Here is a 23910-nt window from a genome sequence, read left to right as displayed (position 1 = left end):
TCAGCCCCATAGGGACCCCCAGCCCCATAGGTCCCCCCAGTCCCATAGGTCCCCCTAGCCCCATAGGGACCCCCCAGTCCCATAGGTCCCCCCAGCCCCATAGGGACCCCCAGTCCCATAGGGACCCCCCAGTCCCATAGAGCCCCTCCCCCAGCCAGAACACGGGGCGTGGCCACCAGGGGGTGCGGCCCGACGTGGGCGTGGCCTGTCCGATGTGGGCGTGGCCCGCCCGCTGGGGGCGTGGCCTCCCCCCCAGGCTCCCGTCGCCATCTTGCATATTTTTTATTGGATCAAAGTTACAGAGCGGGGGGGGCGGGGGGGGGGGGGTAACGCGCATTAATGGGGGGGGGGGTAGAAATAAAAAAAATCCCTCAACCCGCGGCCCCGCCCCCCGCGGCAGCCCCGCCCCCCGCGGCAGCCCCGCCCCCCGGTGGGGGTGGGGGCCGTTCCGTGTCCCCCCCCCGTTCAGTCCTCGGTGATGCCCTTGGCCCGCAGCTCCTCCTGCACCCGCGCCAGGTACGTGGGGTCGGGGTAGCCGAACCTGCGGGCAGCGACACGTGGGGGGACGCGGCCCCCGCGCGGGACGGAGCCGACCGCCTGGAGCTGCCGTCCCCATCCCGTCCCCGTCATCCCCTTCCCCATCCTGTCCCCGTCATCCCCGTCCCCGTCCCCATCATCCCCATCCTCATCCCCATCCCCATCCTCGTCCCCATCCCCATTCCCATCCTCATCCCCTTCCCCTTCCCTATCCCCTTTCCCATCCCCATTCCCTTCTCCATCCCTACCCCCTTTTCTATCCCTATCCCCTTCCCCATTCCCTTCTCCATCCCCATTCCCATCCCCTTCCTATTACCCATTCTCATTTCCTTCTCTATCCCCATTCCCCTCTCCTTCCCCATTCCCATCCCCATTCCTATCACCTTCCCCATCATCCCCTTCCCCATCCCTATCCCCTTTTCTATCCCTATCCCCTTCTCCATCCCCTTCCCCATTCCCTTCCCCATCATCCCCTTCCCCATTCCCATCCCCATCCCTGTCCCCATCCCCTTCTCCATCCCCATTCCCATTCACCTTCCCCATTCCCATCCCCACTCCCTTCTCTATCCCCAACCTCATTCCCCTCTCCATCCCCATTCCCATTCCCTTTCCCATCATCCCCTTCCCCATTCCCATCCCCTTCCCCATCATCCCCATTCCCTTCTCCATCCCCATTCCCTTCTCTATCCCCTTCCCCATCTCCATCCCCTTCCCCATCATCCCCATCCCCTTCCCCATTCCCTTCCCCATTCCCATTCCCATCCCCATCCCCATTCCCTTCCCCATTCCCATTCCTATTCCCTTCTCTATTTCCATCCCTATCCCCACCCCCATTCCCTTTCCCATCCCCATCCCCATCATTCCCATCCCCATCCCCATTCCCATCATCCCCATCCCCATCCCCATTCCTTTCTCCATCCCCATTCCTTTCTCCATTCCCATCCCCATCCCCTTCTCCATCATCCCCTTCCCCATCATCCCCTTCCCCATTCCCATCCCCATTCCCATCCCCTTCATCATCCCCATCCTCCCCATCTCCATCTCCATCCCCATCATCCCCATCCCCATCCCCTTCTCCATCATCCCCATTCCCATCCCCATCCCCATTCCCATCTCCATCCCCATCCCCATCATCCCCATCCCCATCATCCCCATTCCCATCCCCGTCCCGTCCGTACAGCTGCGGCCCTCCGGTGCAGTTGGTCTTGTGGTGGATGTCGTTCCACGTGATGACGTTGGCGCGCCCGGTGGTCATGGAGGTGCCCACGGTGAAGGTGAGGCGCTGCTCGAAGGCCTTGCGGAACAGCCCCAGCACCTTGTTGCCCTCGGGGCAGTCGGGCAGGTAGGCGACGCGCGTGGTGCCCGGGTAGCGCACGCCCGGGTTGGGGTGCTCCACCTGCGGGGCGGCCGCGGCGTCAGGGGGGCGCGGGGCAACGGGGGAGCCCTGGGGGCAGTTGGGGCGCTTGGCCTGGGATTGGGAGCACCGGGATGCGTCGGGGGCATCCGGTGAAGGTACGGGGAGCCCAGGGGTGCCAGGGACACAGGGGTGGGTCATGGGGACCCACCGAGGGTGAGGGGCACCCAAGGGTGCCTAGTTGGGTCATGGGGACCCACCGAGGGTGAGGGGCGCCCAAGGGTGCTGAGTTGGGTCATGGGGACCCACCGAGGGTGAGGGGCGCCCAAGGGCGCCTAGTTGGGTCATGGGGACCCACCGAGGGTGAGGGGCGCCCAAGGGTGCTGAGTTGGGTCACGGGAACACACCGAGAATGAGGATTGCCCAATGGGGCCAAGCTGGGTCATGGGGACCCACCGAGGTTGAGGGGCGCCCAAGGGCGCCTAGTTGGGTCATGGGGACCCACCGAGGGTGAGGGGCGCCCAAGGGTGCTGAGTTGGGTCATGGGGACCCACCGAGGGTGAGGGGCGCCCAAGGGTGCTGAGTTGGGTCACGGGAACACACCGAGGATGAGGATTGCCCAATGGGGCCAAGCTGGGTCATGGGGACCCACCGAGGTTGAGGGGCGCCCAAGGGCGCCTAGTTGGGTCATGGAAACACACTAAGGTTGAGGATTGCCCAATGAGGCCAAGCTGGGTCATGGGGACCCACCAAAGTTGGGGGTTGCCCAAGGGTGCCGAGTTGGGTCATGGGGATCCACCAAAATTGGGGGTTGCCCAAGGGTGCCCAGCTGGGTCATGGGAACCCACCAAGATTGAGGGGCGCCCAAGGGTGCTGAGTTGGGTCATGGGAACACACTAAGGTTGAGGGGCGCCCAAGGGTGCTGAGTTGGGTCATGGGGACACACCGAGGGTGAGGGGCGCCCAAGGGTGCTGAGTTGGGTCATGGGGACCCACCAAAGTTGGGGGTTGCCCAAGGGTGCCCAGCTGGGTCATGGGAACCCACCAAGATTGAGGGGCGCCCAAGGGTGCTGAGTTGGGTCATGGGAACACACTAAGCTTGAGGGGCGCCCAAGGGTGCTGAGTTGGGTCATGGGGACACACCGAGGGTGAGGGGCACCCAAGGGTGCTGAGTTGGGTCATGGGGACCCACCAAAGTTGGGGGTTGCTCAAGGGTGCTGAGTTGGGTCATGGGAACACACCAAGGTTGAGGGGTGCCCAAAGGTGCCAAGTTGGGTCATGGGGACCCACTGAGGTTGAGGAGTGTCCAAGGGTGCCAAGCTGGGTAATGGAGACCCACCAAAGTTGGGGGTTGCCCAAGGGTGCCAAGGTGGGTCATGGGGACCCACCAAGCCTGAGGGGCGCCCAACGGTGCCGAGTTGGGTCATGGCGACCCACTAAAATTGGAGATTGCCCAATGGGGCCAAGCTGAGTCATGGGGACCCACCAAGGTTGAGGGGTGCCCAAGGGTGCCTAGTTGGGTAATGGAGACCCAACTAGGGGGTTGCCCAAGGGTGCCAAGCTGGGTCATGGGGACCCACCAAAATTGGAGGTTGCCCAATGGGGCCAAACTGGGTCATGAAGACCCACCAAAGTTGAGGGTTGTCCAAGGGTGCCAAGCTGGGTCATGGGGACCCACCAAGGTTGAGGGGCGCCCAAGGGCGCCAAGCTGCATCATGGAAACACATCAAGGTTGAGGGGTGCCCAAGGGTGCCGAGTTGGGTCATGGGGACCCACCAAGGCTGAGGGGCGCCCAGAGGTGCCAAGGGGACACCTTTGGGTGCTGGGGCCGCCCGGCGGGTCGGGGAAGCCGGGTGGCCGCGCGCTCAGGCCCGGGGCCGTCCCGGCGCTCTTACCCCTTGCACGCCGGGCGGGAAGACGTACTGGATGATGATGGTGCCGAACTTCTCGTAGCCGGGGAGCAGCAGGCTGGAGTCCTTGGTGACCAGCATGCGCCCGTTCTGCGGCTGGTTGCCCACGAGCTGCCCGTAGAAGCGGCCGCACATGGGGCACGCCGTCTTGACCTGCAGCGCGCGCGTGATGCAATCCTCGCAGAACGAGTGCCGGCACTTCTCCAGCGTCTTCATGTTCTGGATCTCGCCCAGGCAGATGGGGCACTGCCGCTCGGGCTCGTCGTCGCGGGCCGCGCCGCGCGCGCGGGGCGCCCCGTCCCGCAGGGCCGCGCAGCCCGGCGGCTCGCCGCGCCGCGGCGCCTTCTTGAGCTCCTTCTCGGCCTCCTTGAGCAGCGCCTTGAGCGCCTTGCGCGCCGCGTAGAGGCCGGCGGCGCCGGCGGGCGCGCTCAGCTGCAGCACGTAGATGTCGGAGGTCTCGCCGTCCACCAGGATGCTCACCTTGGTGTCCTCCTTGAGGCGCGCCAGCTTGGCCGCGCTCTCCTTGCTCACGAAGTCCCACACGCGCTTGGACACGGTCAGCTTGTTCTTGGCGGCGCCGCCGCACGCCGCCATCCTCGACAGGACGAAGGACACTGCGGGGGGACGGTCACCACGGGGTGGCCCCCCCCCGCACCCCGGCCACCTCCGTGTCCCCGCACGGAGCCTTCCTCGCGCTCCGGGGGCTTCCGCGCTGCTCATGGGGCTGCCCATGGTCCCCCACGTCCATGGTGACATCTCCCTTCCCAGAGTGACACCCCCCATCCATGGTGACCCCCTCATGCCCGTGGTGACCCCCTCCATCCATGGTGACCCCCCGACGTCCATGGTGACCCCCCCCATCCACGGTGACCCCCCCCATCCACGGTGACCCCCTCCATCCATGGTGACCCCCCCATCCACGGTGACCCCCCCCCATCCATGGTGACCCCCCCACGTCCCTGGTGACCCCCTCACGCCCATGGTGACATCCCAACGCCCACGGTGACACCCCCACATACATGGTGACCCCCTCCACGTTCATGGTGACCCCCCCCATCCATGGTGACCCCCCGACGTCCATGGTGACCCCCTCAAGCCCATGGTGACACCCCAACGCCCACGGTGACCTCCCCCTGCCCATGGTGACCTCCCCATGCCCATGGTGACACCCCAACGCCCACGGTGACCCCCCTGCCCATAGTGACCCCCCCTCGTCCATGGTGACTCCCCCTCGTCCATGGTGACTCCCCCCATCCATGGTGACCCCCCCACATCCATGATGACCCCCTCATGCCCATGGTGACCCCCCCACGTCCATGGTGACACCTTCACATCCATGGTGACACCCCCAGGCCCATGGTGACCCCCCCATGCCCATAGTGACCCCCCCATGCCCATAGTGATCCCCCCACATCCATGGTGACACCCCCACGTCCATGGTGACCCCCCCTCGTCCATGGTGACTCTCTCCATCCATGGTGACACCCCCACGTCCATGGTGACACCTTCACATCCATGGTGACACCCCCAGGCCCATGGTGACCCCCCCTCGTCCATGGTGACTCTCTCCATCCATGGTGACCCCCCCTCGTCCATGGTGACCCCCCCATGCCCATAGTGAGCCCCCCACATCCATGGTGACACCCCCATGACCATGGTGACTCCCCCACATCCATGGTGACACCCCCTGTCCATGGTGACCCCCCCGCCCACGATGCCCCCCCCTGCCCACGATGCCCCCCCAGGCCCCGTCCCCGGTGTCCCCCGCGGTGGCACTGAGGCCTCCAGAGCCTCAACCCCCCCGGGGGGTCCCAGCCCCTGCCCCACATTAGGGGGGGCTCTGGGGCACCCCCGCCCGCGGGGGGGGCAGCGCCCACCTGGGGAGCCCATGGGGGGCGGCGCCGGCCGGGGCCACCAGCGGAGCCGGGATCAGCGGAGCCGCCGGCCACGGGCTGGGGGGACATGGGGACAGCGTCGGGACGGCCCCCCGGAGCGCGGGGTGTCCCCGGGGGGACCCTGCACCCAAACAGGGACCCTGCACCCCGAGGAGGGACCCTGCACCCCAAAGAGGGGACCCTGCACCCCGAGAGGGACCCTGAACCCCAAAGAGGGGACCCTGCACCCCAAAGAGGGGACCCTGCACCTCGAGAGGGACCCTGCACCCAAAGGGGGACCCTGTACCCTCAAACAGGGACCCTGCACCCCCAAAGAGGGACCCTGCACCCTGAGGGGGGACCCTGCACCCCAAAGAGGGACCCTGCACCCTAAGGGGGACCCTGCACCCCAAACAGGGACCCTGAACCCCCAAACAGGGACCCTGCACCTCGAGAGGGACCCTGAACCCCAAAGGGGGACCCTGCACCCCCAGGAGGGACCCTGCACCTCGAGGGGGGGACCCTGAACCCCAAAGAGGGGACCCTGCACCTCGAGAGGGACCCTGCACCCAAAGGGGGACCCTGTACCCTCAAACAGGGACCCTGCACCCCCAAACAGGGACCCTGCACCCCCAAAGAGGGGACCCTGAACCCCAAAGAGGGACCCTGCACCTCCAAAGAGGGGACCTTGCACCCCCAAACAGGGAACCCTGCACCCCAAGAGGGACCCTGCACACCCAAAGAGGGACCCTGCACCCCGAGGGGGACCCTGCACCCCCAAACAGGGACCCTGCACCTCGAGAGGGACCCTGAACCCCAAAGAGGGACCCTGCACCTCGAGGAGGGACCCTACACCCTGAGGGGGGACCCTGAACCCCCAAAGGGGGGACCCTGCACCCCTAAAGAGGGACCCTGCACCCCCAAGCAGGGGATCCTGCACCCCGAGGGGGGACCCTGCACCCCCAAACAGGGACCCTGCACCCCGAGGGGGGACCCTGCACCCCAAAGAGGGCACCCTGAACCCCCAAAGAGGGACCCGGCACCCCCAAACAGGGGACCCTGCACCCCAAGGGGGACCCTGCACCCCCAGCCCCACGGAACCCCCCGGCCGGGCCCCCCCGAAAAGGAGGCCGGTCCCCCCCCCCCCCGCAGTGTCCCCAGGAAATGACAAACAGCCCAAATTGGGGGGGGGGGGACAGGCCGTGGGGGCGGGATGGGGGGCGGGATGGGGGGGCCGGGGGGCAGGAGGGGCCGGGGGGGTTGGGGGGGGGCTGGGCCAGGGAGGAGGGGGAGGATGGGGGGGGGGGGGGGACGGGCCCGATGGGGGCGGGATGGGAGCGGGGGGGGGGGGGAAGGGGCCGCGCGGGGGGGGCCGGGCCTGGCGGAGCCCCGGGGGGGGGATGTCACCCCCGGTGGGGGGGGGGCACCGGGCGACACCGACGACGCGGGGAGGGGGGGGAGGCTGCGCCGGGCCCTGCCCGTTACCGGGGCCGGGGCCGGGGGGGGTGTCGCGGGGCCGGGGGGGTCGGACCCACCATAGCCGGGGGGCCGGATCATGGCGGGGGCGGCGGGCCCGGTGCGGCGGCGGCGGCGGCTGCGGGGGGGGGAGCGGCGCTCCGCCGCGCGTCACGTGGCCGCGCGGGGCGGGGCCGCGGCGCCATGGCAACGGGGGCGGGGCCTGCGGACGGCGCGGCGGGAGGGGCGAGCGGAAACCGGAGCAGCCCCCCCCCTCGCGGAACGGGCCTGGTCGTCATGGAGACGGGAGCGCGGGGCGGGGGGGGCAGTGACGGGGCAGAGCCAGAACCGGTCCAATAATTTATTTATTAGGATACGGGGGGGGGCTCCGTGACCCCCCCGTGTGTGCGGGGGGGCGGCTGGAGCGATGTGTCCCCCCCCCTCCACACCGGAATGAAGGGGGGGGGGGTAACGGGGGCTGCCCCCCCCCGTGGTCCCATGTGCAATGGGGAGGGGGCAGGGACCCCCCCACACCGGAACGGGATGGGGGGGGGATGTGGGGGTGCCCCCCCCCCAAGCCAGACCCATAACAGGGACGGGGGGGGGTCTATTCCCCCCCCCAGGGACACCCCAGGGGACACAACGGGGGGGGGACAATGGGGAGCCCCTAACCCCCCCCAAGGAAGGGGGTCCCCCCAACCTGGGGCAATTAGTGTTTAAATTACCCCCAGGAGGTAATTAGTGTTTAAATTACCCCCCCCCAGCGGGGGGGGGGGGGCAGGGGCAACGTGGCCGGGGCAGGGGGGCCCCATGGACCTCCCGTTTGGGGGGGGGAGGGAACCCCCCCAAATTATTGCATAGAGCAGGACCCCCCCGAACCCCAAACCCCCCAGGGGACAATAAGGCACTTGAGGGGCAAAACCCCCGGGGGGGTCCGTGACGGGGGGGGGCGGTCACGGGGGGGCTCTGTGACGGGGGGGGCTCCGTGATGGGGGTGTCATCGCCGGGGGTGTCATCGTCGGGGGGGTGTCACCGCCATCGCCGGGGGTGTCACCGCCATCGCCGTCCCCCCTACGCGAAGATGTTGGTGACGAAGTCCAGGAAGCGCTTGGCGTACTGCTCCGGGTGCACCGTGGAGATCTCGGCGCCCGCCTGCGGGACGGTCAGCGGCGACGGGGGCAACGACACCCCCGGGGGGGCAGTAACACCCCCGGGGGGGCAACAACACCATCCTGGGGCAATGACACCCCTCCAAGGGCAACAACATCCCCAGGGGGACAATGACACCCCCGGGGCAACAACACCCCCCTAGGGCAATGACACCCCTGGGGGGCAACCACACACCCTCTACCCCAGGACAACGCTCCCCCAAACTGCAGCAACACCCCCCCGGGGTAGCAACACCCCCAGGGAGGCAACAACACCCCCGCAGGGCAACAATACCCCTACAGGGGCAACAATAACCCCCCAGGGCAACAACAACCCCAGGGGGCAACAAGACCCCCAGGAGTCAACAACACCCCCCCGGGACAACACCCCTCCATTTGGGGCAACACCCCCCCCCGGGGCAACAACACCCCCTCAGGGGCAACAAGACCCTCAGAGGGGTAAAACACCCCCCTTGGGGCAAAAACATCCCCCCAGGGGGCAAATACCCCCCCCCGGGGGGCACAACCCCCCGCTCACCCCGTGCTTGACGGTCTTGGCGGCGTGCGCGGCCTTCTTGCGCGCGTCGTACTGCGTGAGGATGTCGATGAGGCCCATGAAATAGACCTCCCTGCGGGGGCCGCCTTGGGGCCGGGGACACGGGGGGTGAGCCCCGCGGCGTCCCCCGTGTCCCCCGCGGCCCCCGCGGCCCCCGCTCACCCTCGGCGCCCCGCACGCCGTACACGTCCACGTAGGGGTCGAAGTCGCCGGGGCCGAGCGGGCGCTGGGCGCTCAGGTAGCCGCCGATGCCCTCCGGGGAGGTGCCGTAGGAGCCCGCGACGGCGCCCGGCCCCTCGTCGCCCTCCTCGTCCTCCAGCTCCTCGTCCTCGTCCTGCTCGGCGCGCGCCACGTCGTGGATGCCCAGCAGCAGGCTGTAGTCCATGATCTTCAGCTGCACCAGGAACTGCGGGCGCCGCGGGACGCGGCCACGCGTTGGCCAAAGGAGGCGGCCATGGGTTGGGCAAAGGAGGTCCCATGGGTTGGCCAAAGGAGGTCCCATGGGTTGGCCAAGGGTTGGCCAAAGGAGCTTCCAAGGGTTGGCCAAAGGAGCTTCCAAAGGTTGGTCAAAGGAGGTCCCATGGGTTGGCCAAAGGAGGTGCCCATGGGCTAGGTATGAGTTGGCCAAAGGAGGTGGCCATGGGTTGACCAAAGGGGGTGGCCAAAGAAGGTTACATGGGCTAGCTATGGGTTGGCCAAAGGAGGTGGCCATGGGTTGGCCAAGGGTTGGCCAAAGTGGGTGGCCAAAGAAGGTTCCCATGGGCTAGCTATGGGTTGGCCAAAGGAGGTGCCCATGGGTTGGCCAAGGGTTGGCCAAAGGGGGTGGCCAAAGAAGACTCCCATGGGCTAGCTATGGGTTGGCCAAAGGAGGTGGCCATGGGTTGACCAAAGGGGGTGGCCAAAGAAGGTTCCCATGGGCTAGCTATGAGTTGACCAAAGGAGGTGCCCATGGGTTGGCCAAGGGTTGACCAAAGGGGGTGGCCAAAGAAGGTTCCCATGCACTAGGTATGGGTTGGCCAAAGGAGGTGACTATGGGTTGGCCAAGGGTTGGCCAAAGGTTGGCCAAAGGGGGTGGCCAAAGAAGGCTCCCATGGGCTAGCTATGGGTTGGCCAAAGGAGGTCCCATGGGTTGGCCACAGGTTGGCCAAAGGAGGTGGCCAAAGGAGGTGGCCATAGGTTGGCCAAAGGAGGTGCTCATGGGTTGGCCAAGGGTTGACCAAAGGGGGTGGCCAAAGAAGGTTCCCATGGGCTAGGTCAAGGGTTGGTCAAAGGAGGTGGCCATGGGTTGGCCAAGGGTTGACCAAAGGGGTTGGCCAAAAGAGGTGGCCATAGGTTGGCCAAAGGAGGTGCTCATGGGTTGGCCAAAGCAAGTGGCCATGGATTGGTTATGGGTTGGCCAAAGGAGGTGGCCACGGACCATTCTGGGGAGGGGAGCCCACCCGTGGTGCCCAGCTCTGCCCGGTGTCCCCAGCCCTGCCCCGTGTCCCCAGCCCTGCCCCGTGTCCCCGCCCACCTCCACGTCCCTCTTGAGCTTCTCCATGAAGTCCCTCTTGTCGTCCTCGGCCACGTAGAGCTTCTCGCCCTTGTTGAGGAAGTCCACGTCCTTCAGCGTGGGCAGCTCCTTGCCCTGCGGTGACACGGCCGCGTGGGACGTCCCCTCCCCACGCCAAGCCACCCAGGGGGTCCTTGGGGCTCCCCCCCACCCCCACGGGGCCCTGCGCGTCTTGGGGACGCCCTGGGGACCGGCGCGGTGGCACCTCGGTCCCTGCGCGCAGGGATCAGCCGGGGACGAGGACGGTGGCACCCGCGTGTCCCCCACGCCGGTACCTTCTCCTTGTCACTGGCTTCTCGGGACACCAGGGACCCCTGGGGGGACCAGAGGCTGCGTTAGGCCGGGGGGAGCAGAGGGGACACGGGAGGGGACAACGGGGCCGTCCGGGTCCCCAGGGACAGGAGCCGCTTTGGGGGTCCCGGCCCCGAGCGTCCCTGTCACCCTGCGGTGACACCGGATGCCCCGTCACCCCCAGGTGTCACCGGGGGTGTCCCCATCACCCCCAGGTGTCACCAGGTGCCCTGTCACCCTGTGGTGACACCGGATGCCCCGTCACCCCCAGGTGTCACCCGGGGTGTCCCCATCACCCCCAGGTGTCACCAGGTGCCCTGTCCCCCCAGGTGGCCCTGGGCACCCCGTCACCCCCGAGTGGCCCTGGGCGCCCCATCCCCTCGAGGTGACACTGGGTGCCCCGTCACTCCCAGGTGTCACCGGGCTCCCCGTCCCCTCCCAGGTGTCACCGGGGGCCCCATCACCCTGAGGTGTCCCTGTCCCCCCTATTCTCCCCGTCCCCCCCGGTGTCCCCATCGCCCCTAGTGTCCCCGTCCCCCCGGTGTCCCCGTCCCCACTGCTGTCCCTGTCCCCCCTGGTGTCACCATCCCTCCAGTGTCCCTATCCCCATCAGTATCCCCATCCCCCCCGTGTCCCCATCCCACCCCATGTCCCCGTCCCTCCGAGTGTCCCCATCCCCCCGGTGTCCTGTCCCCCCTAGTGTCCCCGTCCCCCTAGTGTCCCTGTCCCCCCGCTGTCCCCATTCCCCCGCTGTCCCCATCCCCCCTAGTGTCCCCATCCCCCTAGTGTCCCTGTCCCCCCGGTGTCCCCATCCCCCCCGCTGTCCCCATCCCCCCTAGTGTCCCCGTCCCCCTAGTGTCCCTGTCCCCCTGGTGTCCCCATCCCCCCGGTGTCCCCATCCCCCTGCTGTCCCCATCCCTCCAGTGTCCCCGTCCCCTCTAGTGTCCCCGTCCCCAACGTGTCCCCATCCCCTTGGTGGCCCCATCCCTCTCCGTCCCCCCGTCCTCCCAGTGTCCCCGTCCCCCCGGTGTCCCCATCCCCCCAGTGTCCCCGTCCCCCCCGTGTCCCCGTCCCCCCGGTGTCCCTGTCCCCCCCGCTGTCCCCGTCCCCCTGGTGTCCCCGTCCCCCCGCTGTCCCCGTCCCTCTCCGTGTCCCCGTCCCCGTCCCCCGGTGCCCCCGTTACCTTCAGGTCGTACTTCCTGTGCACGGGCAGGCGGTGGCCGAACACGTTGCGCATGACGAGGACGTAGGTGTCCTCGCTGTCCACGCTGGCGCGGTACATGCCGAGGAGCTGGGGCAGGAGCGTGGAGCCGTGACACTGCACCACGTACTGGGGACATGGGGACATGGGGACATGGGGACACTGCACCACGTACTGGGGACATGGGGACACTGAGCGTGGAGCCGTGACACTGCACCACGTACTGGGGACATGGGGACACGAGGACACTGAGCGTGGAGCCGTGACACTGCACCACGTACTGGGGACATGGGGACATGGGGACATGGTGACACTGCACCACGTACTGGGGACATGGGGACATGGGGACACTGAGCGTGGAGCCGTGGCACTGCACCACGTACTGGGGACATGGGGACACAGGGACACGGGGACACTGAGTGTGGAGCCGTGACACTGCACCACGTACTGGGGACATGGGGACATGGGGACACTGAGCGTGGAGCCGTGACACTGCACCACGTACTGGGGACATGGGGACACGGGGACATGGTGACACTGCACCACGTACTGGGGACATGGGGACATGGGGACACTGAGCGTGGAGCCGTGACACTGCACCACGTACTGGGGGCATGGGGACACGGGGACACGGGGACATGGTGACACTGCACCACGTACTGGGGACATGGGGACATGGGGACACGGGGACACTGAGCGTGGAGCCGTGACACTGCACCACGTACTGTGGGGACATGGGGACATGGTAACACTGCACCACGTACTGTGGGGACATGGGGACACGGGGACACTGAGCGTGGAGCCGTGACACTGCACCACGTACTGGGGACATGGGGACACGGGGACATGGTGACACTGCACCACGTACTGGGGACATGGGGACATGGGGACACTGAGCGTGGAGCCGTGACACTGCACCACGTACTGTGGGGACACGGGGACATGGGGACACGGGGACACTGAGCGTGGAGCCGTGACACTGCACCACGTACTGTGGGGACATGGGGACATGGGGACACTGAGCGTGGAGCCGTGGCACTGCACCACGTACTGTGGGGACATGGGGACATGGGGACACGGGGACACTGAGCGTGGAGCCGTGACACTGCACCACGTACTGGGGGGACATGGGGACACGGGGACACGGGGACATGGTGACACTGCACCACGTACTGGGGACATGGGGACACTGAGCGTGGAGCCGTGGCACTGCACCACGTACTGGGGACATGGGGACACGGGGACATGGTGACACTGCACCACGTACTGGGGACATGGGGACACGGGGACCAGTGTCACCTTGTGTCACCACAGCGTGGAGCCGTGGCACTGCACCATGTACTGGGGACACGGGGACATGGGGACACTGAGCGTGGAGCCGTGGCACTGCACCACGTACTGGGGACATGGGGACACGGGGACATGGTGACACTGCACCACGTACTGGGGACATGGGGACATGGGGACCAGTGTCACCTTGTGTCACCACAGCGTGGAGCCGTGACACTGCACCACGTACTGGGGACATGGGGACATGGGGACACTGAGCGTGGAGCCGTGACACTGCACCATGTACTGGGGACATGGGGACACGAGGACACTGAGTGTGGAGCCGTGACACTGCACCACGTACTGTGGGGACACGGGGCTCAGTGTCACCATGTGTCCCCATGACAGCTGTGGCACTGCACCACGCACTGGGGACATGGGGACACGGGGTTCAGTGTCACCGTGTGTCCCCATGACAGCCGTGGCACTGCACGACGTACTGGGGACACGGGGACATGGGGCTCAGTGTCACGGTGTGTCCCTGCAGCTGCTGTGGCACTGCATCCCGTACTGGGGGACACAGGGCGCTCAGTGTCCCCATGTGTCCCCCCGTGTTCTCCCACGTGTCCCCGTGTCCCCTCATGTCCCACCTGGTGGTAGTGGCACAGCAGCCCGTGCACGTCGGCCACCTCCTCGCTCGACAGCTCCTTCACCACCAACGTGTCCCCGTGTCCCCCGTGTCCCCGTGTCCCCCGTGTCCCCGTGTCCCCGTGTCCCCCGTGTCCCCGTGTCCCCCATGTCCCCGTGTCCCCGTGTCCCCCCGTGTCCCCCGTGTCCCCGTGTCCCCGTGTCCCCCGTGTCCCCTCATGTCCCCGTGTCCCCGTGTCCCCTCATGTCCCACCTGGTGGTAGTGGCACAGCAGCCCGTGCACGTCGGCCACCTCCTCGCTCGACAGCTCCTTCACCACCAACGTGTCCCCGTGTCCCCCATGTCCCCCGTGTCCCCGTGTCCCCTCGTGTCCCACCTGGTGGTAGTGGCACAGCAGCCCGTGCACGTCGGCCACCTCCTCGCTCGACAGCTCCTTCACCACCAACGTGTCCCCGTGTCCCCCATGTCCCCCGTGTCCCCGTGTCCCCTCGTGTCCCACCTGGTGGTAGTGGCACAGCAGCCCGTGCACGTCGGCCACCTCCTCGCTCGACAGCTCCTTCACCACCAACGTGCGGTCGAACGACAGCAGCAGGCGCCGCTCGCTGCCCTCGGCGTGCGGGGGGCTGCGCGTCAGGGACACCTGCGGGGACGCGGGGACACCGTGACGTGTGGGGGGACACGGGGACACCGGGAGGAGCGGGGACACAGGGACGCGGTGAGGCGTGTGGAGACACCTGCGGCGGGGACGCCGTGAGGCGCAGGGGACATGCGGGGACGTGGGGACACGGTGAGGCACAGGGACACGGTGAGGTGCGGGGGACACGCGGGGACACGGGGACACATGGACTCCGTGAGGTGTGCGGGGACATGTGGGGGACATGCGGGGACGCATGGGGACACACTGAGGCACGCAGGGATGCGTGGAGACACACGGGGGACACAGTGAGGTGTGTGGGGACACTTGCACGCCGGGGACACGGTGAGGCGCACAGGGACGTGTGGGGACATGGGGACACAGTGAGGCGTGTGCGGACACCTGCGCGCGGGGACGTGGTGAGGCGCGCGGGGACACGCGGGGACAGGTGGGGACACGGTGAGGCACAGGGGACACGCGGGGACGCAGGGACACAGTGAGGCGTGTGGGGACACCTGCGCATGGGGGACACGCGGGGACATGGGGGGGCGCATGGGGACAGGTGGGGACACGCAGGGACACAGTGAGGCGCACAGGGATGCGTGGGGACATGGGGACACGGTGAGGCGTGTGGGGACAGGCTGGGATGCGTGGGGACACGCAGGGACGCGCGGGGACACGTGAGGACACACGGGGGACACAGTGAGGTGTGTGGGGACACGCAGGGCCATGTACGGGACACATGGGGACATGCGGGGACATGCGGGGGACATGGAGAGGCGCGCGGGGACGCACGGGGACATGCAGGGACACACGAGGCCATGTGGGGGACACATGGGGACACGCAGGGACATGCGGGGACATGCGGGCGATGCGTGGGGACACGTGGGGACATGGGGGACACGGAGAGGCGCGCAGGGCACATGGGGACACGCGGGGATACACTGGAGACATGGGGACACACAGAGCTGCGTGGGGACACATGGGGACACAGGGACATGCGGGGGACGCGTGAGGACACAGCGAGGTGCATGGGGACACACAGGGACACACGGGGGCACGCAGGGGACATGTGGGGGCACGTGGGGGACACACAGGGATGTGTGGGGACATGCAGGGGGCACACGGGGACACATGGGGGCACACGCAGGGACACACAGGGACACGTGGGGACACACGGGACACGCGGGGACATGCGGAGACATGTGGGGACACATGGGCCACGCAGGGACACGCAGGGGATACAGTGAGGTGCATGGGGACACATGGGGCCACATGGGGACACGCAGGAGACACATGGGGACGTGCAGGGCTGAGCGAGGGACACATGGGGACACACGGGGACACATGGGGAAACAGTGAGGTGCACAGGGACACACACAGGGACACGTGGGGACATGTGGGGACACGCGGGGACACACAGGGGACATGTGGGGACACACACGGGGACACACAGGGGACGCAGTGAGGTGCATGGGGACACACAGGGACACACGAGGACACACAGGGGACACACGGGGGACACACGGGGCCATGCGCAGACACATGGGGACACACGGGGGACACACAGGGGACACGTGGGGACACGCGACAACGTGCAGGGATGAGCGAGGGACACATGGGGACACACGGGGGACACAGTGAGGTGCACAGGGACACATGGGGACATGCGGGGACACACACAGGGACACACACGGGGACACACAGGAGCCACGTGGGGACACGCGACGACGTGCAGGGATGAGCGAGGGACACATGGGGACACACACGGGGACACACGGGGACACACACGGGGACACGTGGGGACACACGGGGGACACGCGGCGACGTGCAGGGCTGAGCGAGGGACACATGGGGACACACGGGGACACACAGGGGACACGCGGCGACGTGCAGGGATGAGCGAGGGACACGCGGGGACACACACGGGGACACACAGGGACACACACGGGGACACACGGGGACACACGGGGACACGCGGCGATGTGCAGGGATGAGCGAGGGACACGCGGGGACACACACGGGGACACACGGGGACACACAGGGGACACGCGGCGATGTGCAGGGATGAGCGAGGGACACGCAGGGACACACGGGGGGACACGGGGACACGCGGGGACACCCGCGGGGCCACCTGGTAGTCGTGGTCGTCCACGGCGAAGCGCTCGCGCAGGTTGCGGAACACCTGGGGACAGTACTCCTTGAACTTGAAGTGACCGGGCAGGTTCTCGCTGCGGGGACGGGGACGGGACGGGACGACGTCAGGGGGTCCCCGTGTCCCCCCGTGTCCCCTCGTGTCCCCCGTGTCCCCGCTCACCGGTTGAACAGGTGGTTGTTGACCTTGATCTTGGAGCTGGCCTTGAAGTCGTCGGGCAGCAGCATCACGGGGAGGGGGACCTGGCTGAGCTCCGCGATCTGGGGGGACGGGGACGGCGCTGTCACCACCCCCGTGTCACTGTCACCACCCCCGTGTCACCGTCACCAACACCTGTGTCACTGTCACCAACCCCTGGTGTCACTGTCACCACCCCCGTGTCACCGTCACCAACACCTGTGTCACTGTCACCACCCCCGTGTCACCGTCACCACCCCCGCGGCACCGTCACCAACACCTGTGTCACCGTCACCAGCCCCGTGTCACCGCCACCACCCCCCAATGGCACCGTCACCAACCCCTGCCCCATGTCACCGTCACCAACCCCCATGTCACTGTCACCAACACCCGCGGTGTAACCGTCACCAACCCCTCCCGGTGTCACCGTCACCAACCCCCCCCCGGTGTCACCATCACCAACCCCCCGTGTCACCGTCACCACCCCCGTGTCACTGTCACCACCCCCCATGTCACCGTCACCAACCCCTCCCGTGTCACCGTCACCAACCTCCCCCCGGTGTCACCATCACCAACCCCTCCTGTGTCACCGTCACCACCCCCCGTGTCACCATCACCATCCCCCGGTGTCACCATCACCACCCCCATGTCACCGTCACCACCCCCCGTGTCACCGTCACCAACCCCTCCTGTGTCACCATCACCACCCCCATGTCACCGTCACCACCCCCATGTCACCGTCACCAACCCCTCCCATGTCACCAAGGCCTGGGGGCGGGGCGGGGGGTCGTCCCCTGAGCTGTCACCCCCTTGGCTGGGGGGGGCCCTGCGAGGGGGTCTAAGGCCCCTATAGGGACGGGGTGTCCATAGGAGGGGCCCTATAGGGGACGGGGGGCCGAGGGGGGCCGAGACCCCCACAGGGGACGGGAGCCCCATGGGAGGGGGGCTGGGGGTCCTATAGGGGATGGAGGCCCCATGGGAGGGGGGCTGGGGGCCCTATAGGGGGAGAGGCCCCATGAGAGGGGGTCTGGGGGCCCTATAGGGGATAGAGGCCCCATGGGGGGGGGTCTGGGGGCCCTATAGGGGATGGAGGCCCCATGGGAGGGGATCTGGGGGCCCTATAGGGGATAGAGGCCCCATGGAGGGGGGCTGGGGGCCCTATAGGGGATGGAGGCCCCATGGGAGGGGATCTGGGGGCCCTATAGGGGATGGAGGCCCCATGGAGGGGGGCTGGGGGTCCTATAGGGGATGGAGGCCCCATAGGAGGGGAGGAGAGAGCCCTATAGGGGGGGAGGCTCCATGGGGGCGGATCTGGGGTCCCTGTAGGGGACAGGGTCCCCACAGCAAGTGGTCTAAGGCCCCCATAGGGGACGGGTGTTCAAGGGAGGGGGCCGAGGGTCACCGTGGGGCACGGCGGCCCCACAGGAGCGGCGCTAAAGCCTTTATAGGAGATGGAGGCCCCATAGGACCCGCGCTAAGTCCCCTATAGGGCATGGCAGCCCCATAGGACCAAGGCTAAGGCCCCTATAGGGCATGGTGCTCCCAGTGCGGGGGGCTAAGGCCCCTATAGGACATGGAGGCCCCATAGGAGAGGCGCTGAGGCCCCTATAGGGCACCACGGCCCCATAGGAGCGGGACTAAGGTCCCTATAGGGGATGGAGGCCCCCCAGGAGCGGCGCTGAGGCCCCTATAGGGCACCATGGCCCCATAGCAGCGGGGCTGAGGTCCCTATAGAGGATGGAGGCCCCATAGGATCAGCGCTAAGACCCCTATAGGGGATGGAGGCCCCACAGGAGCGGCGCTAAGGTCCCTATAGGGCACGCCGGCCCCATAGGAGCAGCGCTGAGACCCCTATAGGGGATGGAGGCCCCATAGGAGCGGGGCTAAGGTCCCTATGGGGGATGGAGGCCCCATAGGAGCGGTGCTGAGGCCCCTATAGGGGATGGAGGCCCCATAGGAGCGGCGCTAAGGTCCCTATAGGGGATGGAGGCCCCATAGAAGCGGGGCTAAGGTCCCTATGGGGGATGGAGGCCCCACAGGAGCCGCCCTGAGGCCCCCGCAGCCCGCGGGCTCTCCCGGTCCCCCCGCAGGCCCCGCTCCGGCCCCGCCCTCACCTGGTGGCCCACGCCCCAGGCCAGCACGGCCAGCAGGGGGTCGGCGGCGCGGGGCGCGCGCACGCGCTGCGGCACGAACCGCTTCTGCTTCCGCTTGGTGCGGCCGCGCGGCGCCGCCGGGCCCGCCGCCGCCATGCCGCCGCGCCGCTTCCGGCCCGCCGCGCCGAGCTGCCGCCGCGCTTCCGCCCGCGCCCGCGCCGCTTCCGCGCCGCTTCCGCCCGCACCCGCCCGGCTTCCGCCCGCACCCGCCCGGCTTCCGCTTCGCTTCCGCCCGCACCCGCCCCGCTTCCGCTGCGCTTCCGCCCGCACCGCCGCGCGTCACGGCGCCACGCGCAGGCGCGCTGCGCTCCGCACGCTATAGGCGCCTTATAGCGCCGCATAGGCGAGCGCGGCGCGGAGGGGGTTGGGCACCCCCGGCTCCTCTGGGGCACGTGTCCCTATAGGGGGACCCTATAGAGCCTATAGGGTGTGTGCGGCGCCTGCTGCGGGGGGCCGTATGGATCTATAGCCCTCCGCGGGGGGCACCGCAGCTATAGGGGCTATAGGGCACGCGTGCCCCCCCCGCGAGGCGCTGTGCTCCCTATGGGGGGCTGCGTGGTGCCTATAGGGTCCCATAGGGCTGCGAGCCCCATAGGGAAACCCCGAGCTCCCTATAGCGGCCGCGTCCTGCCCGCGCTATGGGGCTGCTCTGTCCCCCTATGGGGCTGCTCTGCCTCCCTATAGGCTGCCCCTATAGGGGAGCGGGGGAGGCGGGGAGGGGGGCAGGATGCGGCCGCCCGGGCCCCCCCCCCCGGGTCCCTGTGACCCCCCCCCGGTCCCCTCCGGGTCCCCATGTGTCCCCCTGGGTCCCCGTGACGCCCCCCGGATCCTCGTGACACCCCCCGGTCCAGACGGGTCCCCGAGACCCCCCCGGTCCCCTCCGGGTCCCCGTGTCCCCCCCGTGTCCCCCCCGTGTCCCTCCGTGTCCCCGGTCCCCACGGAGGCGGCCGCAGCGTCGCTTTCCTTTATTGGCGGCTCCGCGGCGGAGGCGGGACATGCAGCGCGGGGGGGCGGGGGGGGCTGCCCCACGCGGGGGGGACGGGGGGGCGGGGCTGCCCCACGCGCGGGGGGGCGGGGGAGGGAGCTGCCCCCCCCAAGCGCCGCTGCCCCACGCGGGGGGGGGGTCGGACATTCCGCTGCGTTCGGCTTAAGGCACCTCGGGGGGGGCGGGGGCGGCGCCCCCCCCCGTGACCCCCGCCGTGGGGCAGGACCCCGGGATGGGGGGGGGGGGGGGGGGGACGGCGGGACGTGGGGCAGGTCCCGGCCGTGGGGCGGGTCTCTGTGGGGAGGTCCCCGCCGTGGGGCAGGGGCGGGTCCCCCCGTGGGGCAGGTCGCTGTGGGGGGGTCCCGCCGTGGGGCGGGTCGCGAGGGGCAGGTCCCCGCCGTGGGGCACCGGGACGTGGGCGGGTCCCCGCCGTGGGGCGGGTCGCTTGTGGGGGGGAAGGTCCCCGCGACGTGGGGCTGTTCGCTGGGACGCGGGGCGGGTGCCCGGAGCGTGGGGCAGGTCGCTGTGGGGGGGTCCCCCGTGGGGCAGGGGGCGGGTCCCCCGTGGGGCAGGTCGCTGTGGGGGGGTCCCGCCGTGGGGCAGGGGCGGGTCCCCCGTGGGGCAGGTCGCTGTGGGGGGGTCCCCCGTGGGGCAGGTCGCTGTGGGGGGTCCCCGCTGTGGGGCAGGTCGCGAGGGGCAGATCCCCGCCGTGGGGCAGGGGGCGGGTGCCCGGAGCGTGGGGCAGGTCGCTGTGGGGGGGGTCCCCCGTGGGGCAGGGGGCGGGTTCCCCCGTGGGGCAGGTCGCTGTGGGGGGTCCCGCCGTGGGGCAGGGGCGGGTTCCCCCGTGGGGGCGGGCGCGGCGGCGAGCACACGGGACACGCGGGGCGGCACCGGGACATGCGGGCGGGGCCGGCGGGACCTGCGGGGGGAGACAGGGCTGGGGGCGCGGACCCCCCCGCGGGGGGGGGCTTCCCGGGATGGGGGTTCCCGTGGGATCGGGGGGGGGGCAGGGAATGCCGGGAATCCACGGGATGGGGGTTCCCGTGGGATCGGGGGGGGGGGCAGGGAATGCCGGGAATCCACGGGATGGGGGTTCCCGTGGGATCGGGGGGGGGGCAGGGAATGCCGGGAATCCACGGGATGGGGGTTCCCGTGGGATCGGGGGGGGGGCAGGGAATGCCGGGAATCCACGGGATGGGGGTTCCCGTGGGATCGGGGGGGGGGCAGGGAATGCCGGGAATCCACGGGATGGGGGTTCCCGTGGGATCGGGGGGGGCAGGGAATGCCGGGAATCCACGGGATGGGGGTTCCCGTGGGATTGGGGGGGGGGTCAGGGAATGCCGGGAATCCACGGGATGGGGGTTCCCGTGGGATCGGCGGGGGGGGGCAGGGAATGCCGGGAATCCACGGGATGGGGGTTCCCGTGGGATCGGGGGGGGGTCAGGGAATGCCGGGAATCCACGGGATGGGGGTTCCCGTGGGATCGGGGGGGGGGCAGGGAATGCCGGGAATCCACGGGATGGGGGTTCCCGTGGGATCGGGGGGGGGCAGGGAATGCCGGGAATCCACGGGATGGGGGTTCCCGTGGGATCGGGGGGATCCCCAAGGGGTCCGGGGGGGTCCCAAGAGACATGGGGGGGTCCTGGGAAACCCCCGGGGGGCCGTGGGTGGAGCCTGGGGGGGATGGGGGGGTCCCGAGGGGTCCCAGGGGTTCCGGGGGGGGTCCCGGGGGATCCCGTGGGGTCCAGGGAGTGCCGGGTGTCCCGGGTGGGTCCGGGGGGGTCCCTGGGGGGGGTCCCGGAGGGTCCCGAGGTTCCCGGGGGGTCCCGGGTGGGTCCGGCTGGTCCAAGGGGGGTCCCGGGTGGTCCCGGGGAGTTCCCGGGGGGTCTCGGGGTTCCCGGGGGAGTCCGGGGGGGTCCCGGGTACCTGGGGGGGGGTCCCGGGTGGTCCCGGGGGGGTCCCGGTACCTGGGGCGTTCCCGGGGGGCTCCCGGGGGGTTCCCGGGGGTTCGGGGGTTCCCGGAGGTTCCCGGGGGGGGTCCCGGGGGATTCCCGGGTACCTGGGGGGGGTCCGGGAGGGTTCGGGGGGTCCCGGGGGGGTCCTGGGGGTCTCGGGGTTCCCGGGGGGTTCGGGGGTTCCCGGGGGGGTCCTGGGGGGTCTCGGGGTTCCCGGGGGTTTCCCGGGGGGGTCCCGGGGGGGGTCCCGGTACCTGGGGGGTTCCCGGGGGGCTCCCGGGGGGTTCCCGGGGGTCCAGGGGTTTCCCGGGTGTTCCCGGGGGTTTCCCGGGGGGTCTCGGGGTTCCCGGGGGTCCCAGGGGTTCCGGGGGGGGTCCCGGTGGTTCCCGGGGGGGGTCCCGGTACCTGGGGGGATCCCGGGGGGGTCCCGGGGGTCTCGGGGTTCCCGAGGGTCCCGGTGGTTCCCGGGGGGGTCCCGGTACCTGGGGCCCATTATGTGGCCGCGGTCTCCCGGCGCAGGGGGAGGGGCTGCGGGCTGCTCCTCGGCTCCGCATGCGCAGGACAGGTCGCTCCTGGGGGGGGGGGGGTCACGAGGGGCAGCCCCCCCCCCAGCACGGGGGCTGCCCCCCCCCGCCCCGCCCCGCGCCCCCCCCGCGCCCCCCCCCGCGCCCCCCCTACCTGTTATCGTTGATGTCCGTGACGTTCCCTGCAAGGGAGGGGGGAGCTGCGGGGGGGGCACGGGGAGACCCCCCCCATGTCCCCATGTCCCCATGTCCCCTGTCCCCATTCCCCTTGGGGACCCCCCCCCCGTGTCCCCATTCCCCTTGGGGACCCCCCCCCCCCCATGTCCCCTGCCCTCTTCCATGTCCCCGGTCCCCCCCCCCATGTCCCCTGTCTCCCCCCCAGTGTCCCTGTCCCTCCCCATGTCCCCATGTCCCCCCCCGCCGTGTCCCCTGACCCACCCTCATGTCCCCTGTCCCCTTGGGGACCCCCCCCCCCATGTCCCATGTCCCCCCCCTGCCGTGTCCCCTGTCCCCTTGGGGACCCCCCTCCGTGTCCCCTGTCCCCCTCCGTGTCCCCTGTCTCCTTGGGGACCCCCCCTCCGTGTCCCCTGTCCCCCCCATGTCCCCTGTCCCCCCCCTCACCGTTGTCCACGTGGAGCTGCTGGAAGGAGTCCGGGGGGGTCCGGGAGCCATTGGCAAAGCTGGGGGGGGACACGGGGGGGGGGACACCGGCCATGACACCCCCCATCTCCCCATAACCCCCCTGCTCCATCCCCATCACCCACCCCAAATCCCCAACCTGCCCCCCAACCTGCCCCCCATCTCCCCATAACCCCCCTGCTCCACCCCCATCACCCACCCCAAATCCCCAACCTGCCCCCCAACCTGCCCCCCATCTCCCCATAACCCCCCTGCTCCATCCCCATCACCCACCCCAAATCCCAACCTGCCCCCCCAACCTGCCCCCCATCTCCCCATAACCCCCTGCTCCATCCCCATCACCCACCCCAAATCCCCAACCTGCCCCCCAACCTGCCCCCCATCTCCCCATAACCCCCTGCTCCATCCCCATCACCCACCCCAAACCCCCAACCTGCCCCCCAACCTGCCCCCCATCTCCCCATAACCCCCTGCTCCATCCCCATCACCCACCCCAAATCCCCAACCTGCCCCCCAACCTGCCCCCCATCTCCCCATAACCCCCTGCTCCACCCCCATCACCCACCCCAAATCCCCAACCTGCCCCCCAACCTGCCCCCTGGTGCCCCCCATCTCCCCATAACCCCCTGCTCCACCCCCATCACCCACCCCAAATCCCCAACCTGCCCCCCAACCTGCCCCCTGGTGCCCCCCATCTCCCCATAACCCCCTGCTCCACCCCCATCACCCACCCCAAATCCCCAACCTGCCCCCCAACCTGCCCCCCATCTCCCCATAACCCCCTGCTCCACCCCCCATCACCCACCCCAAATCCCCAACCTGCCCCCCAACCTGCCCCCCAACCTGCCCCCCATCTCCCCCCAACCTGCCCCCGCCCCCCGCTTGCCCCCAGCT

The 23910-nt window shown here is 69.4% G+C and overlaps 2 protein-coding genes across 2 annotated transcripts; both read right to left on the bottom strand.

Moving 5' to 3' along the window:
* Positions 1 to 454: 454 nt before the first annotated feature.
* LOC148591222 (E3 ubiquitin-protein ligase DTX3-like) lies at positions 455 to 7248 on the bottom strand. The gene is made up of 5 exons (XM_088537955.1): positions 7210 to 7248; positions 5678 to 5752; positions 3786 to 4414; positions 1716 to 1933; positions 455 to 541 (listed from the first exon to the last, which is right to left on the bottom strand). The coding sequence occupies exons 2-5, from the start codon at positions 5688 to 5690 to the stop codon at positions 466 to 468; spliced, it is 936 nt and encodes a 311-aa protein (XP_088394081.1). The 5' UTR covers positions 5691 to 5752; positions 7210 to 7248; the 3' UTR covers positions 455 to 465.
* A 952-nt stretch (positions 7249 to 8200) lies between these two features.
* PIP4K2C (phosphatidylinositol-5-phosphate 4-kinase type 2 gamma) lies at positions 8201 to 19011 on the bottom strand. The gene is made up of 10 exons (XM_088537968.1): positions 18875 to 19011; positions 16746 to 16843; positions 16563 to 16659; positions 14294 to 14434; positions 11860 to 12006; positions 10661 to 10699; positions 10347 to 10460; positions 8996 to 9239; positions 8816 to 8919; positions 8201 to 8281 (listed from the first exon to the last, which is right to left on the bottom strand). The coding sequence occupies exons 1-10, from the start codon at positions 19007 to 19009 to the stop codon at positions 8201 to 8203; spliced, it is 1200 nt and encodes a 399-aa protein (XP_088394094.1). The 5' UTR covers positions 19010 to 19011.
* Positions 19012 to 23910: the final 4899 nt, after the last annotated feature.

The sequence above is a fragment of the Tinamus guttatus genome, unplaced genomic scaffold (genome assembly GCF_059628265.1).
Source record: "Tinamus guttatus ecotype Peru unplaced genomic scaffold, ASM5962826v1 Tinamus_guttatus_pri_ptg000914l, whole genome shotgun sequence".
Taxonomy (NCBI): Eukaryota; Metazoa; Chordata; class Aves; order Tinamiformes; family Tinamidae; genus Tinamus; species Tinamus guttatus.
Note: the sequence above shows the minus strand (reverse complement) of the source record. Positions and strands in the feature narration are given on the sequence as shown.

Bases quoted from the DNA above. Each gene is read 5' to 3' on its own strand.
- LOC148591222 (XM_088537955.1), bottom strand. The intron at 1,934-3,785 runs GTAAGAGCGCCG...GCCGCCCCGCAG, and splicing joins TCCCGCCCGGCGTGCAAGGG to GTGGAGCACCCCAACCCGGG. The intron at 542-1,715 runs GTACGGACGGGA...CGCTGCCCGCAG, and splicing joins TGCACCGGAGGGCCGCAGCT to GTTCGGCTACCCCGACCCCA.
- PIP4K2C (XM_088537968.1), bottom strand. From the start codon at position 19,009: ATGGCGGCGGCGGGCCCGGCGGCGCCGCGCGGCCGCACCAAGCGGAAG. The intron at 16,844-18,874 runs GTGAGGGCGGGG...CCGTCCCCCCAG, and splicing joins CCTGGGGCGTGGGCCACCAG to ATCGCGGAGCTCAGCCAGGT. The intron at 14,435-16,562 runs GTGGCCCCGCGG...GCGTCCCCGCAG, and splicing joins TGGACGACCACGACTACCAG to GTGTCCCTGACGCGCAGCCC.